General features: G+C 44.8%; 2 protein-coding genes and 1 long non-coding RNA gene across 3 annotated transcripts in view; all 3 read right to left on the reverse strand.

The window, feature by feature from the left end:
- FBXL20 (F-box and leucine rich repeat protein 20) overlaps positions 1-8305 on the reverse strand; it is a 119047-nt gene extending 110742 nt beyond the window's left edge. The window contains exon 1 of the mRNA XM_017497179.2: positions 7924-8305. Coding sequence (XP_017352668.1) covers positions 7924-7971 — 48 coding nt within the window. The 5' untranslated portion in view covers positions 7972-8305. The remainder of the gene's footprint in view (positions 1-7923) is intronic.
- Positions 5969-7227, reverse strand: LOC108281613. Its single transcript, XR_005195250.1, has 2 exons — positions 7097-7227; positions 5969-6530 (listed from the first exon to the last, which is right to left on the reverse strand). It is a non-coding gene; the product is annotated as an uncharacterized LOC108281613 (long non-coding RNA).
- Positions 8306-9695: 1390 nt separating the features above from the next.
- The window catches only part of MED1 (mediator complex subunit 1), a 55673-nt gene continuing 48956 nt past the window's right edge, over positions 9696-16412 (reverse strand). Inside the window, exon 16 of the mRNA XM_017497273.2 lies at positions 9696-16086. Coding sequence (XP_017352762.2) covers positions 12837-16086 — 3250 coding nt within the window. The 3' untranslated portion in view covers positions 9696-12836. The remainder of the gene's footprint in view (positions 16087-16412) is intronic.

Below are 16412 nucleotides of genomic sequence, written 5' to 3' on the forward strand. Positions count from 1 at the left end.
TTGCACTCCAGCCTGGGTAACAAGAGCGAAACTCCGTCCCCCCCCCCCCCAAAAAAAAAAAAGAGCATCATAAAATCAAGTTTGAGGATACATGACTAGAGAATAAGTAGGTTACTTACCTAGAGGTGTAACTCACATGCCTAGTAGTTATTTAATCTTTGCTGAATACCCAATAAAATCGCTATTTTAAGAGAGACAGTCTTCAAACGATAATGCAAATTTGGTTTGGATTTATCATATTTTAAATACATATTTTTGTTGTGTATAAAAGTTATATAACTAAGCAAGATGAATTGAGCACAAATATTACTGCATAGTTCAGTACCACCACCTATTGTTAGTAGCTGTCAAGTAAAAATGTTTTATGTATCTAACGGATGCAACTACATTAAGACATAAAGCTATAAAACCACAGTTGGATGCCTTGGCTTTTCTGAGTCAATATTTGGGTGGGAGGGGACTGACCTAAGAATTCACTAAGTCTCGCTAGGTCTGGAACATTAAGTAGGAAAACAGTGTAAAGACAACTATGTACAAGTAGCTAAATTTGGTCACTTTAAGGGCATTCTTTCTACTCCCTCCCTCCTTTGGATTTTCCTGGGGTCACGGAATATTTTATTTTGAACATCTAAAAATACCCTTCCAAAAACCACAGTTCTAGTTAGATTACTGAAAATTTGTTTTTTAAATGGAGTCTTACTCTGTTGCCTAGGCTGAAGTGCAGTGGCACAATCTGAGCTCACTGCAACCTTCACCTCCTGGGTTCAAAGAAATTCTGCCACCTCAGCCTTCTAAGTAGATGAAATTACAGGTGTTCACCACCATGCCCAGCTAATTTTTGTATTTTTAGTAGAGACGGGGTTTCACCATGTTGGTCAGGACTGGTCTTGAACTCCTGACCTCAAGTGATCTGCCCATCTCGGCCTCCCAAAGTGATGGGATTACAAGCCAGAGACATTGCGCCCGGCCAGATACTAAAATTTTTAATTTAGTTTCCAATATATTACCAGTTGGAAAACAGTAATCTAAGTACCAGGAATGAGATCCTTGGCCTATAAGAAAGCACTTATAAATGTGCAAGAAAAATAAGATCAAGATTTGAAAACAGACAACTTTGGGAAGGAAAAGAGATGGATTTGTTAAAAATCAGCATTAAAAAGCATCCATCAAGACTAACAGTTAAAACTGACAAATGGCCTAAAACATAAGAAGATTTTTAAAGTGTGACCCCTGCTAGGCCAGGCACAGTGGCTCACACCTTTAATCCCAGCACTTGGGAGGCCAAGGTGGACGGATAGGTCAGGAGTTCTAGACCAGGCTGGCCAAGAAGGTAAAACCCCATCTCTACTAAAAATACAAAAATTAGCCAAGTGTGGTGGCAGGAACCTGTAGCCTCAACTACCTGGGAGGCTGAGGCACCAGAATCACTTGAACCCGGGAGGTGGAGGTTGCAGTGAGCTGCAATTTGCCACTGCACTCCAGCCTGGACAACAGAGAGAGACTCGGTCTCAAAAAATACATAAATAAGTAAAATAAATATATAAACGTGTGACTATTTCTAACAGAAATACTAATTTAATGAATAAAAATCTTCAACATAAAAGTAGATTACACCTAAGAATGTGGGACATAATGTTGATAATACATTTCATAAACTTTTTGTCAGGTGATAGACTTTTAATGACTCAATAGAAAACAGTAATTTGCAATGTAATGGTTTATCTTTGTTTCTCATACATGTATTGATTTTTAAATAATGGAAGCTACTATATAAGTACATGATAGAATGTGCCATGTTTTAAAAGGTTAAAAAAAAAAAAGAGGCCAGGCACAGTGGCTCGCACCTGTAATCCCATCACTTTGAGAAACCAAGGAGAACGGATCAGTTGAGGCCAGAAGTTTGAGGCCAGTCTGGCCAACACGGCAAAACCCTGTCTCTACTAAAAATACAAAAATTAGCCAGGCGTGGTGGCTGAACACCTGTAATCCCAGCTACTCGGGAGCCTGAAGCAGTAGAATCACTTGAACCTGGGAGGTGGAGGTTGCAATGAGTCAAGATTGTGCCATTGCACTCCAACCTGGGCAACAAAAGTGAAACTCCGTCTCAAAAATGTTTTAAAAAGGCTGGGCATGGTGGCTCACACCCATAATCCCAGCACTTTTGGGAGACTGAGGTGAGCGGATCAGAGGTCAAGAGATTGAAGCCATCTTGGCCAACATGGTGAAACCCCATGTCTACTAAAAATACAAAATTAGCTGGGCATGGTGGCACACACCTGTAGTCGCAGCTACTTGGGAAGCTGAAGCAGGAAATTCGCTTGAACCCAGGAGGTGGAGGTTGCAGTGAGTGGAGATCACACCACTGCACTCCAGCCTGGCAACAGAGTGAGACTCCATCTCAAAAAAAGAAATGACCAAAGTTACAAGTTAGTTCCTGGCAAAAATTAAGATTAACATAATATCCAGGTCTCTTCATTCACAATGTAGTGTGCTCTTTTGGTCATGCTGCATTTTAAGATTTTTGGTTTTTGTTTGTTTTGTTTGTTTGTGACAGAGTCTTACTCTGTCATCCACTCTGGAGTACAGTGGAATGATCTTGGCTCACTGCAAACTCTGCTTCCCAGGTTCAAGTGATTCTTGTGCCTCAGCCTCCGGAGTAGCTGGAACTACAGGCAAACGCCACCACGTCCAGCTAATTTTTGTATTTTGAGATGGGGTTTCACCATGTTGGCCAGGCTGGTGTCCAACTCGCGACCTCAGATGATCTGCTGGCCTCAACCTCCCAAAATTTTGGGATTATGGGTGTGAGTCACCACGCCCAGGCAAATTTTCATTATTTTGGATAAAATGAAGCAAGTAGGCAAACAAATATTACATGCTAGTGTTACAGGTTGCACGTAATATTACAGATTTATCAGAAAGTCAGTGAGGTATAATGAAAAACAATAATGAACATGGATCCAAAATACCCAAATTGGAGCATATCATTTTCTAACTTATGGGTCCTTATCTCTAGACACTGTTTAAACTGTAAAATGGTATCTAAATGTCAGTTAATGTTACCACTATGATTATTTTTTAATGTTAGGCTTTTTAATAAACCCATTAATACAGAATTTTCCTCCAACAATACTACATCCTCAAATTGAACCTACTAAGAATATGACAAAGTGGAGAGGCTTAACTAAAATAAATCTAAGCTTGGACTCAAGGACTAGCCTAGATATTTAAACACTAATCTTACTAAGTGTTAAGATAATGTCAGTTATAGCACTTAAAATGAAGGTGGCCAGGTGTGGTGATCACACCTATAACTCCGACACTTTGGGTGGCCAGTGAGATGATACCTTAAGCCCAGGAGTAACAAATACAAAAATAAAATATACCGGATGAACTGCGGAAAAGGTCTTTTCCAAAAATTTTATAGACTTTTTGCTAGTTATGCTAAAAACAAAGCAGGATAACAGTGGAGTCCAAAAAAAAGAAAAATGCAGATTGGAAATCCTGGCTTCCCCACTTACTAGCTGTGCAATTTGAACACCTTACTTAATCTCTCAGGCCTCCACTTTCCTCAAATGTAAAACAGAAGCATAAAACTAGAGGTAACAGAGGTAAAACAACTGGCTCAATGTCTGGATGCAGAAGTATTCAATAACCATCATTAAATTTGAAAAAAAATTACTAAAATTTGCTGCAAAGTTCACTATAAATAATATCATAAAAAATCTGAGCCGGGCGCAGTGGCTCAAGCCTGTAATCCCAGCACTTTGGGAGGCCAAGGCGGGTGGATCACGAGGTCAAGAGATCGAGATCATCCTGGTCAACATGGTGAAACCCTGTCTCTACTAAAAATACAAAACATTAGCTGGGCATGGTGGCGCTTGCCTGTAATCCCAGCTACTCAGGAGGTTGGGGCAAGAGAATTGCCTGAACCCAGGAGGCGGAGGTTGCAGTGAGCCGAGATCGCACCATTGCACTCCAGCCTGGGTAACAAGAGTGAAACTCCATCTCAAAAAAAAAAAAAAAAATCTGAATAGTAAATTTTAATTAAATGACTAACAGAATCCAGCACATACTATGTTAACCTACAAGAGTTATTAATGTATATATTTAATGCCAAGGTGACACAGCAAGGAACAACATGAATTTCCACATCTCTCAATATCTTAGAGACTGTTTATTCAGTAGTCATTTACTTCTACTATTGTAAAGGATGCTACACATCTGGCTAACAGGTACTCTCCTTCGGTTTTAACTTAAACATTTTTTTTTCTATAGCTCTAACCGTGAGAGGGAGATTTAAAGTGTGTGGCCTCCAGTTACAATATATAAAAGCATATCTATAAAAGGATTTAAATGAATCAACTATCTAAAAATCGTTAAGTTTCAGTTATCTTATCCAGGAAAACTATATATATATATATATATTTTTAGCGCATTTTTTTTCTTGCATTTTAAGTTTCGGGGTACATGTGAAGAACATGCAAGATTGTTGCATAGGTACACACGTGGCAGTGTGATTTGCTGCCTTCCTCCCCATCACCTATATCTGGCATTTCTCCCCATGCTATCTCTCCCCAACTCCCCACACCCCAGAAAAATAAATCTTTTACAGCCACAATTTGAAATTAGCTATTACGTGATATAAAGATTTTGTGCATCCACAAAAGTTCTCAATAAGAGATCTGCTATCTACTTACAGTTGTAAAATTATCATTTTTTTGGTTTGTTTTTGAGACACAGTGTCACTCTGTTGCCCAGTGGCACAATCTCAGCTCACTGCAACATCTGCCTCCTGGGTTTAAGCGATTCTCCTGCCTCAGCTCCTGAGTAGCTGAAATTGCAGGTGCGAGCCACACGCCCAGCTTTTGTATTTTTAGTAGAGATGGGGTTTCACCCTGTTGACCAGGATGGTATCGATCTCTTGATCCACCTGCCTCGGCCTCCCAAAGTGCTGGGATTACAGGCGTGAGCCACTACCGCGCCCGGCCAAATTATCAGTTCTTTTAAGAAGCAGACTGTAATCTTGAGGGTTTAAAAAATCATTTGATGCAAAGGTTTAGATCTGCTTTATTTGCCTATCTTTTATTGATTGAAAGTAAATATTTAAAATATTTTCAATAAATTAGCAGTAAGTTTACTACCTCCTAAGAAGCCAATTTACTAATTGTTCTCACTACTTGTAAATTAGGTCCATAAAGAGGTAAATGGTTTTAAGAAAACTCATTTAACTTCATTAACACATATCATTTCTAGCCATTCTTATCTGTATTCTGGCATGGAGCACTTCACATCATACTAAGGGAACAGCTTTTAGTTTATAAAACACTTTAATCATGAAACTGTCCAAGAAGGATTTCCCCCCTTAATATTTTTTCAACCTTCTCAGATCATATTTAGAAAGCTTTAGTTGCTAGCTACATCACAGTCAAGTTAAAAAGAAACTTCTTAATAAAGCAACAAATTTTCATAGTATTTTATTATAATATGTCACCACTACAGAGATTGTAAATTAAAACATAAATGAATTATAAAAATAAAAAATAGCAGCGTAATTTTAAAGCACATACAAGAGAATACTTTCCAACAATTATTCAACCTAAAATGAAAAGCAAACTGATAAAGATATAATTCCACAGGCAAAAGACTGTCCCCGACTCAAATCTTCAGAATCTCGAACTCCCTTTCAAGATTTTTAAAGTAGTACTGAATATGAAACCGTCATAAATTAACCTGTTGGGGCTCTGTACATTAGAGCCATCCAATGTCCTATTAAGCACCAAATAATATCTACCATAGTATTTTCTTCTCGTGATCAAGTTAAATACTAAAACTCTAAGAAGGCCAATTCTTTGATTTTTTCCACTCCTCAAGTGCAACAATAACACTGTAGCTCTGAACTTAAACTCACCCCGAACACTTCCTATCTTGATCTTCATGGATCAATTCAAATCATCTTCCCGTTCTAATAAAAAAAAAAAAAGGTGGCACAAAAGGAGTAAAAAAATTAAAAAAAAAAAAAAAAAAAAAGAATCAAGGAACAAACTGACGACCCTTAAAATTTTTCACTCCCTGTACCTAGTAGTCGAGTTTCTTAACTTTTTTCTTGCCGTCTTACATCTTTCAAATGGAGACGATGAAAAACACCGAGTGAGATTGTCCACCAAGCTGTGAGTGATACCAGGTCAGCCTGGTTCTCTGCCAGAAAAGACCAGGTGACATTTACTCTTCCTGTAGAAGTTTCTTTCTCTTGTCCCTTCAAAGAACCTTCCAGTATACTGTTATACTACTGTAATTCACCAGTAGTTACAATACTTTGCTTCCCAATGGAATGTCTTTCCTGCACGGTGACTACTCTCTACAGATGCTTTCAAGACCATCCACTCCTCAATTCCAGGACTGTAAACCTCCCTCGCTAGAGGAGAAAAAGTTCCTAAAAGACCGGAATGGATTTGCTGAACTTTCGTCCCAATCTCAAAGCATGTAGACATCCAAGGGTTCCCAGAAACAATGAGCTACAAAAGTACAGACTAAACGGGAAAGAAGAGGAAGTATCAGAACAATACCCAAACCAAACAGCACCGAAAACCCGTGGTCGCCTCTCTCATCCCAGTCTACCGCCCCAACTTCCCTAGTTGCACCAAGGTCTCAAACTCGGAGAAATGGCCCCCAGTCTCTAATTTCCATCCTCAGCAGACAACAAACGCGTCACGAAGAAGGTGGCAGCGAGAAAAGCAGCAGGCTCTTGTTGACCGGAGCCGTGATGCTTTTTCTGCTGGGTAGAAGGCGGCAAGCCAAGGGTTGTATAAAGAATGAAAAGCTGAGCGATCCTGGGGGATGGGGGGAATTAGGGCGCCCGAGCTAATCCTCCGCGGGGGCCCGCTGGTGGGAAGAGACGGGGGGCGAACCGGCGAAGGGACTGGGACGCCGGGCTGCCCTGGGCTTTCAGGTCGCGAAAAAGGGGAGCCGAGTCTGGCAGCCCCGCGGGTGGGTGGGTGGCGGCGCCCGCCAGGCAGGAGACTCCGTGCGGAGCGGACGTTTCGGGAAGAGAGAGCGCAACCCGCCCTCCTCACGCCGCCCGAGCCCAAGCTCACACCTCAAACCTGCTCTTGGTCACTCCGTTCACGTCTCTCCTCATGGGGCCGGCGGGTGCGGCCCGGGCCGGGCGCTGCGGCGAGCGGAGTGCACAGACCGGGGGCCCAGGACAGGCCCAGGAGTTCGGGGACGGGGACCAGGACGTGGAGGGGCGAAGTCGGGGCCGCGGAACGGGAACGAGAGACCTCTGGGCTCGGACGAGGCCTCCACCACCTCCTGCGGCGCTGGCGGCCGCGACGACTGCTAGTCGCTAGCTCGGCTCTCTCCACAGCCTCAACTTCAACCCAAAACAAAAACACTCCCCACCTGCCAGCAACGCCGCTGCTCATTGGGCAGAGCCGCCCGGGCCTCGGAGAGCCTGGGAGGGGGAAGGGCGGGAGGGGGAGGAGCGGGGAGGAGCGCGGCGGCGGCGGCGGCGGCGGCGCGAGACCACCCCTCCCCCACCCGGGGCCGGCCCTGACGGTGCGCTCTGGAGCAGCCGGAGCTTGGCGGCGGTGGCACGACCCCCAGCACCTCCGAGGCAGCTGAACCCATCGAGAGCAGGCGAGGCAGGGAAGTGCCTTTGCGTGTGGAATAGGGGGGCTGTGGGGTGGGTGCGAGTGCGCGCGTGCTCGCGGACCGGAGAGGGAGAGAAGAGCAGGACCGCACTCTGCGCAGGGGTCTGTCCCGCGTCCCCCTCTCCTCCCTCCGCAGGCAGACCGGCACGCACCCACCTGCACAGAACTCAGCCTCTGCCCGCGCCCCCCATCCCTCGTCATTTGTTCCCCAGGAGCCTGTAAGGCACATACATCCTTCCCGGCCACCCAGCTCCCTTCCCCTGTCACTCACTGTCGCCTTGAACCCAAAGTGCAGCAGGCGGTCCCTGCTTGGAGCCATTTTCCTCCTCTTTCTGGATGTCTCTAGATTTGGGCACTGCGGCTGCCGCCGCCGCCGCCTCCTCGATTGCCGCCGCCGCCGCCGCCTCCCCCGCCCCAGTGGATTGCATTACGGGGCGCTGCAGGGAGGCCTGGGGGGCCGCTGCGGGACGCGTGTCTCCCGGTGCATGGCTTGGGAGGGCGAGGGCTGATTGTGCTGAGCTGCAGGCCGAGTGCCCACCCTGGTCCCAGGATAGCTGCCGGGCGGCACCTGGGGCCGGGGTCTGGGCGGGGTGCAGGGCTGGAGCCCGGCAACCCTTTCTATGGCATGGGAAGGGGCGCGTGTCCGTGGGGGTGGGGCGGGCGAGGCCGAAGGGCCTTTGACTTCCCCTGCTGGGCCGCCGCTGGCGCCCAATGGGCTGCAGCGCCTGCCCATCCGCCAATCAGGGCGCTGGTTGGTGAGAACCTCGGCCTGACGCCACTTTGGCGGGAGAAACAAGCGTGTGTGAGCGAGTAGGCGGGGGCGTTTTCCCGTAGAAAAGCTTCATCAGACTCTGGGGCTCCTTGTATCGAAGCGGATCTGTGTCATCATATTATATTATGTTTTAACAACTCTGGTATTCAAGGTCTCATAATTTATGACCGAATTTCTACAAAGGAATAACTCAGGGTTTGTAGTTCGTTGCCCCTGCAAAGAGCAACAAACTACGAAATCGTGTCCTAAGCGTGAAATACTAGAAACTGTATAATAAATTACAGCAGTCCTGGCAGGAGCAGCAGCACTGCTAATTGTATGCTTCCAAAGCAGTTATGACTTGTTCTTCCTCACACCCCTTTTAATTAATGGCTTTAGCGACTGACTTGTGCATCTAAGAAATTAACAAGAGCAACAAGTGCGGTTGATCTTTAAGAATAGGCACATTTTAGCTGGAGGGCATATTACCAAACTCTTAAAGCACTGTACAATTTTTTTTTTTTTTTTAAGATAAGAGTCTCAACTCTGTCGCTTAGGCTGGAGTGCAGTGGCACGATCTCGGCTCACTGCAACCTCCGCCTCACGGGTTCAAGCATCCCATAGTAGCTGGGATTACAGGCGCGCAGCACCCCGCCCAGCTAAGTAGAGACGGGGTTTCGCCATGTTGGCCAGGCTGGTCGGGAACACCTGACTACAGGTAATTGCCCGCCTTGCGCTCCCAGAATGCTGGGATCTTTTTTCATTTGTAGAGACAGGGTCTCCCTGTGTTGCCCAGGCTCATCTGCAATTCCTGGGACCAAGTGATCCTCCAGTCTCCTCCGAGATCACAGGCCTCATGTGAGTCACCACTACTGGCCCCCCCTTTTTTTTAATCCTAGAGGTGTCTTCCTAAAACCAGGGACCTAGCTACAGAAAACTCATTCTCAGACCCATAATCCCAGGTCTGTCTTCTCCTTCTGTCCGAGGTACTTTTAATGTTTTTGCTTGAGTTCAGCCAGTGGAATAAAAAAACCTTTTCATTCTGTCTCATCTAAGAGCTGTATTCTCCCAACAGAAACTACTGATGGTGAGTAACAATGACAAAGGGTAGAAAAACTGGCCTACAGATTAACAGAATGAAGACAAGTTTCACAGGTCAATTATCCATTCCAGTGGACCATTTCAAGTAGTACTCAGGGAAGACATTTACTTTTGACTGACTCTTATTCACTGGAGTTTTGAACAAATGAAAAAAGTATTCAAAGGCTAAAATTTTATTACACACAGGCACATTACTTTTTATCAAAGAAGTTTATTTGCATGTAAATAAACAGGTTATTTTGTAATGTTTTGGGGGAAAAAAAATCCCACAACAGAGTTCATCTACGTTCAAAAAAATGAAAAACCCCAAAGTATTTACAGAACGGCCATATGCACAGAAAACCAAATTTGAAAGATTTCTTTTTAAAAAACGACCCTCCCCAGCTGCTCCTGATGTACATTTTTAAACTCAAAATTTAAAGCTCAGTTCTTATAGGCTGAGCATGTTTCCCAATCTAGCTTCTGAGATGTTAAGTACTTCCTGCCCCACCAAAAACTAACTCGAAATGTATGGGGAGCAGGAGAGGAGGGGAGAAGGAAAAAAAAATTAGGTTGCCCAAGGATTGTGAATGTTTCCCATACTGACATCTTTAAGTGACTCAACTGTGGATACTGTATGACTCACTGGCTCCCTGAAAGGGCTTCTGAGAATTCATGATATTGCTGCACTTAATTTTTCCATCTAGGCCTGAAGAAGGAAAATCTTTCAAAAGAGTCGCCAACCTCAAGCCTGGTTTTGGCAATTATATCCTGTGTTTGTCCCCCCCACCCCACCCCCCACCCGCTAAAATACTTCTGTTTTAAGACACATTGATTTTGAACCTGAAATCTTCATGTACATCAGAGCAGGTTATGACCAAGAACCCCTAATGTTAAGCCAAAAGACAGAAGAGGAATCAGGTCAAACTGGGAATACATAAGACACCAGCAGCAGAAGATAGGTAGAAGTTGACTTCATGTCCTTGCCTTCTTTTGAAACAGAAGAATAAGTACACCTAGACAGGAGGGAGGTGTCCCAGGCTTGATTTATTCTGCCTCTTCTCCTCCACCCTGTGGAGAAATGCAGTGCTCCCTGGTTCTCAGGCAGGGTGAAGCAGTTTAGCCCCGGCTCCCTGTTAAGCAAGTTCAGATGCTGGGTCAGTGTGGGGGTGAGCCCATCGACAATTCAGGGGCTTATCCTTCATCCAGATCCTAACTCGGGATTCTTTGATCTGGGATGAAGACAGAAAAAGAGAAAAGCTTCCCAGTTTACTCATTTTGGTATTTGTTGGCCCTGTTTGGGGGAGCTGAGCCCCGATACTATTCAGTACATTCCCAGTAAGATTTTCCCCACCCAGAACAAATTTTTAAAACCATGTAACTTTTTTTTTTCCTGCAGAAACCAACGGGATAGGATTCAAAACTAGGTGACAAACCCGTGAGAAATCGAACCTGGCTGAATGTCTGAGAGGCCGCTACTGTATCAACATCACAAGATAAAGCACTCTGGTATCACCTGCCCATGTCCTCGTTAGTGTCACCCAAGACATTTGACTCTGATACGGTAACTGATAACTTTTCTTGCTCCACTTTGCAATGTTTTGTTTCCTACATCTTATTACCTTGGGACACAAAAGTGGCAGAGTTGTTGAGAGCTGATGACCAGAAAAGGGAGAACACTAGAGGAAATGAGACAGGAAAGAAAGCCAAAGCTGATTTTCCAACTCTATGCTGACTCCAACCTGCAGAAAGAGCTGAATATAGAAATCTTCCATATATGATGAAGTCACTCTACTTATGACATAATACACAGAGGAATCACCTGGCTTTTTTTTTTTTTAACCCAGAAGAGTTGTGCTGGGGACCAGGCCCCATCCCGCTGATACAGATCCTGAATGGAATCATCAGGAATGGCACAGTGCAGGTGTCAATATCAAAGTAAGGCCGCAGAATTTTGAGAGGACCCTCCAAATACTGAGAACTTCTGTTGCACTCAAAACAGTCTCCTGGATTTCTACATTTTTATGTGAAGGGCTCTTATCGATGTCCCCCAGAATCCAGACTCAGACCTATTTCTCCAAAAAGGTCCAGTTGGGTTGCTACATAGTAGCAGGGTTTATCTTCATGCTCACCCAGCATTCCAGGCCCCCATTACTTCAAGTGAGCTTGAAATTGTTTTAAGTGAACTATGGCTGCAGATTTTTTTACTGTTTTATCTCTCAGGGAGCATACAGTGGAGTGATTAAAGTTTGGACTCCTTCTCCTTGTGATGAAGAGAAACAATGAGTCCAGCTCTTAGGAATGGCATCAGTTCTCCTGCAAACAAAATGCTGGGATGCAGAGTTTTGGCACATTGTGGAAACAGGAGAACTATTAATTCTGTAATGGTTTTCATGCCATCGGGTCAGGAAGGCTGTCCTACACTAAACCTTACTGCATCTGAAAACATGTTAAAGCCACCAGCTTTTTTTTTTTTTTTTTTTTTTTAAAGGAAAATGAGATTACAAATCAATACCTCCACAGGGAGGTAATTCCTAATATTCCTATGATCTCTGAACCCTATTTAAAACCTAAAATAAAAATATCATTTTGGTTTTTCTATTATATTTAAAGGCGGCTCTGACTAATCTGCTTGGGCTTGATGCTACAGTTTTAGCACAAGCTATAAGCTCCCTACCACCATATAAGCCTTGCTCTTCCGCCTCCTGTCATTTTGAACCCTAAACCTCATAGATTTAGAACAAAACACTGTATAAAAACAAAGGGTTAAAATATTACAAATAAATAGCTAAAATAATCTTCCCTCCCCCAGTCACTCCTAAGAAACAGACACCAAACATTACTTAAGTGTCCAAAATGACCAAAGTCCTTCATTTGCCCATGACTCAAATGGACAACTACCCCAAACAAAGTTGAACAACCTTCATGCAAATGCATCAAGGAATGTATTGCTTTTTCATTTTCTGCCCAGCCCTTCATATACATGCACTAAAATGATTTTAAAACATGGCCTAAAAATGGAAAAAGGGAGAAGAAAATATATGTGAGTATTTCCCACAAAACTGTTTCCCCCCCTTCCCTCTCCCTACATCCCTCCCACCCCCCCTTCCCTTTCTTAAGCAAGTATTTTAACTTTTTCTTTCTGGCACAGGAACAAAGACTTCTTGGTAACCCTGTGGTCTCTTTAACAGGGTCTGGATATGCCTTTCTAATTCACCCAGCTCGGTGTCAAAGCCATGCCATTTAGTATTCTTAACCAAATCAGACCTGTCGGACTCACCCCTTACAGTGGTTTGCCTATAAACTTATCAATAGTTTTTTTCTCTGCCCGTTTCTTTTAGGAAATAAGGTTCCTAATTGCCAATCAGTGCCACATCCATAAGATCATCATCTTCTTCCCCAATCATAAAGTCTGGGCTGAGCCTTGAGGGCCTGTCTGCAGATAAGATTGTGTTACTTGTCATGGACAAGGACTGGTCTGAAGAGATGGGTGATTTGGACCAACTCTCTGGCTTGATGCTGTGAGATTTTTTCTTGTCTCGGTCTTTGTCCCGGTCTCGGTCCCTATCTTTGTCTTTTACTTTCTTCTTTTCCTTTTTGTGCTTCTTATGTTTCTCTGTGCTGTATTCTGGAAGGGGTCGGATGCCATCATCTGAGCTGGGACTATTCTGATAAGATTTCTCTGCTATGGAGGAGCCTGACTCACTTTCACTGTCCAGATTCTGGGGGGTATATGCTGGTGACTTACTATGGCTGGGAGAGCCACGCTCATGCTTTGGAGTGGAACCACTGATGAGTGGAGAGCCATAGTTTTTAGAAGAAGCCATCTGAGGTCTAAGCCCTTCTCCACTACTTTCCCCAGGTTTCTGCAAAGTCACTTTGGCTTTAATGCTGGGGGAGCCTCCATCATGCTTACTGATGATAATTTTTGCCACACCTGTGCTCCCCACATTTTTTGACTCTGAGGTCTTCTTAGAAGAATCCACTGAACTCCCAGAGGTGGAAACCTTTGATTTGTCTTTATCACTTTTCTCCCGCTTGCCCTGAAACTCTCCTCCTGACATGTTATGTTTGGAGGACATAGGATGGCTGGAAGAATTTGTGCTCACCCCCATCTGGCCGTCCATTGGGTCTTCACCTCCAGGGCCACTGGTGACAACCCCGTGCTTCAGTTTATCTATGACAGCTGTCAAGGACGGCTTCTTATTTCTGCTGGGAGACTTTCCTTTGGAACTCCCATGCTGGTTCTGAGAGGATGACATGGAAGAGCCACTTGAGGAAAAGGAGGAGGAAGATGCCGTACAAGAATTAGATGATGGGGGAGTTTTCTGGGACAATGAGCCTGAGGATCCTAACCCTGAAGATGACTTCATGCCAGAGCTTGAACTAGTTCCTGACATATGAGAACCACCAGAACCTGAACTGATAGGGGACTTGGCTTTAGAGGATGGGGGAGTTCCAGGAACAGGCTTCATTGGGGAGGCAAGTTTGTCAGAGCCTCCAGGTGGCCTTGAATGAGAAGGGGATATGTTTGGTTTACTTAAAGAAGGATTCATAAGTGATGATGGCTTTCCTTGAGGTTTCATCTTGGTGCTGCTAGAGCTGCTGCTCAGTCCATGCTTGGTAATAGGAGAGGAGCCTGGCTTCCCCCCAGACTGTGAGGAATTTTTGGACTGGCCAGATCCAGAAGACCCCTGGCTAGAGTATATACTACTACTTAACTTGGAACTTGATGAGCCTTCTGATTTACTGCTTTTCATCTTCCCTGAGGTGGAAGCAGAAGATGAGGAAGAAGAGGAAGAATGGCTATGGTGGCTTTTGCTGCCTGAGGAAGACACAGAACCACTGCTAGTATACTGACTGTGAGAGGAAGGCTTACCCACCATCACTGTTCCCTTAGGAATCTGAATAGTGATTTTGGGAATGGGTGGTGTGGCAACACCTGGGGGAGTCTGAGATCTTCCTGAACTGCCTGGAGATTTAGATCCACCTGTACTGGTAGGAGGGGTAAAAGGTCGGTTAGAAGAACTATGAGATGGAGACTTTCCCTCAGTGTCTGCCTTCTTCCGCTTTGGAGGCTTATCTTTGCTTTTCCCATCATTAGAAGGGGTCCGACTGCGCTTCCCTGGTTTGCTGTCTAATCCTGGCCCCGAAAGAGTACTATTACTGGTGCCATTGCCTTCCTTTGCCCTCTTTTGAGTCTTTTCTTTCCCTAAGTCCCCAGTGGCCAGTAAAGGACCCTGACTACCACTGTGATGCTCCATAAGATCTGCAGGACCTAAAGCTTTGCCAGCTACTGATATAATACTGAAATCAACTGTGTCAGCCTGGCTATTGCCCTTAAACTTGGTCTCCCCATTATCACCTCCAAGCATTGGCACCCCCAAAGTATTTAGTGCCTGAGATGCAAATCCTTTGAAATCATCATTATCCCCACTTTGGCTGCTTTCATCAAAATATTCTTCTCCAAAACCACTTTGGCTCTGGCTGTTCAATAAATCAGGATTGAAATCTACTCCATCATGAAAAAAATGATTGGTAGGAGAGTCACTACTGGGACTTCCAGCAGCATCTGCAATAAGGTCAGCTGGATCAGTGTACGGATTTTCATTATTGTTAGTTTGAAAGACATCAGAGTCAAAGAGGGTACTCTGAGAATGCCCAGAGCTTGAAGAATCTCGAAGAGGGGTGCCAATGGCTGGGCAATCATCACTAGTGCTGGGAAGCTTAGAAGCTTCTTCTGCAATGTCTGAAAGGATGTCAGTTACATCTGGGCCAATGCTGTCTGAACTGGATAGTCGGACCATCCTTTGAATACTGGGTTGGGGGTGAGGTACTGGTTGTGGGTAAGTTGTTGGGGGAGTGCTACACTGGCTTGGAGCTGGAGTGATATGTGGCGTATCCAGTGTGTCAGCTGTCATGTTGACATCAAAGATAGGATTCTGTGAGTCAACATCCATTGAAAATAACTCCCTCTGAAAGTCATCTTCAGTCTGGTGCTTTGGTTTGTCAGGTGGTAATCGTGATGACTTCTTTTTCTTGGTCTTGTTGCTCCCCGAGCATATTTCCATCCGGGGTGAGCCAGAAGAGGAGTTCTGCCTTTCTAAAGGGCTGCTTCCATAAAGGGTTGAGAAATCCTGGGCAGGATTATCTTTAAGAAGGTTCATGAGCATCGGGTGGTTCTTGGTGTTGCCGGCCATCGAAGAGACAGGTGGCGGCGTGTGATGAGGAGGGGTCGGACTCGAGCCAATGGTAGACCCCCCGTTCCCTGTGATTTGCAACAAACTGGTAAGAATTGGGTTCTGAGACACCTTGCTGAAGTCCTCCCCATGGCCCACCGACTCATGCCGATCTTTGATGCTCATGCTCATATTAAACAAGGTGGTAATGGGACCCCCCGGAAAGGTGTTGGTTGGTGTAGTGGTACCACTCATTGGGTTGTTGCCTGTGGTCATGCCATACCCTGGGCTGCTAGCCGGGGGCAGGTTCTTTTTCACCATGTCTTCAACTGTCTCTGCAATCAGGGACAGTGCTGGGGTGTCGGCCTGAATGGTTTCAGCTTTCCTCCGAATAGCCCTCATCGTCACAGGGATGGACATACATCTGTAAGATATGATAGAAAAAAACAAAGTTAACATTGCAATAGCTGCTGAATGAGACCTGAGATTTAGATACAACATAAGAGTTTTGCAGTAAGCAGTTTTCAGGTAGGGCAAATAATAGTTCTATGAAATACCAGAGCTTTGGGTAAATTCATTCGAAAAATCTAAGCCAAAATGAAATTGTCAACCTCTTAATAAGAGTCACACAACAAAAAGGCCGGGCGCGGTGGCTCAAGCCTGTAATCCCAGCACTTTGGGAGGCCGAGGCGGGTGGATCACGAGGTCAAGAGATCGAGACCATCCTGGTCAACATGGTGAAACCCCGTC

This window comes from Cebus imitator, unplaced genomic scaffold (genome assembly GCF_001604975.1).
Source record: "Cebus imitator isolate Cc_AM_T3 unplaced genomic scaffold, Cebus_imitator-1.0 Scaffold228, whole genome shotgun sequence".
In the NCBI taxonomy this organism is placed as follows: Eukaryota; Metazoa; Chordata; class Mammalia; order Primates; family Cebidae; genus Cebus; species Cebus imitator.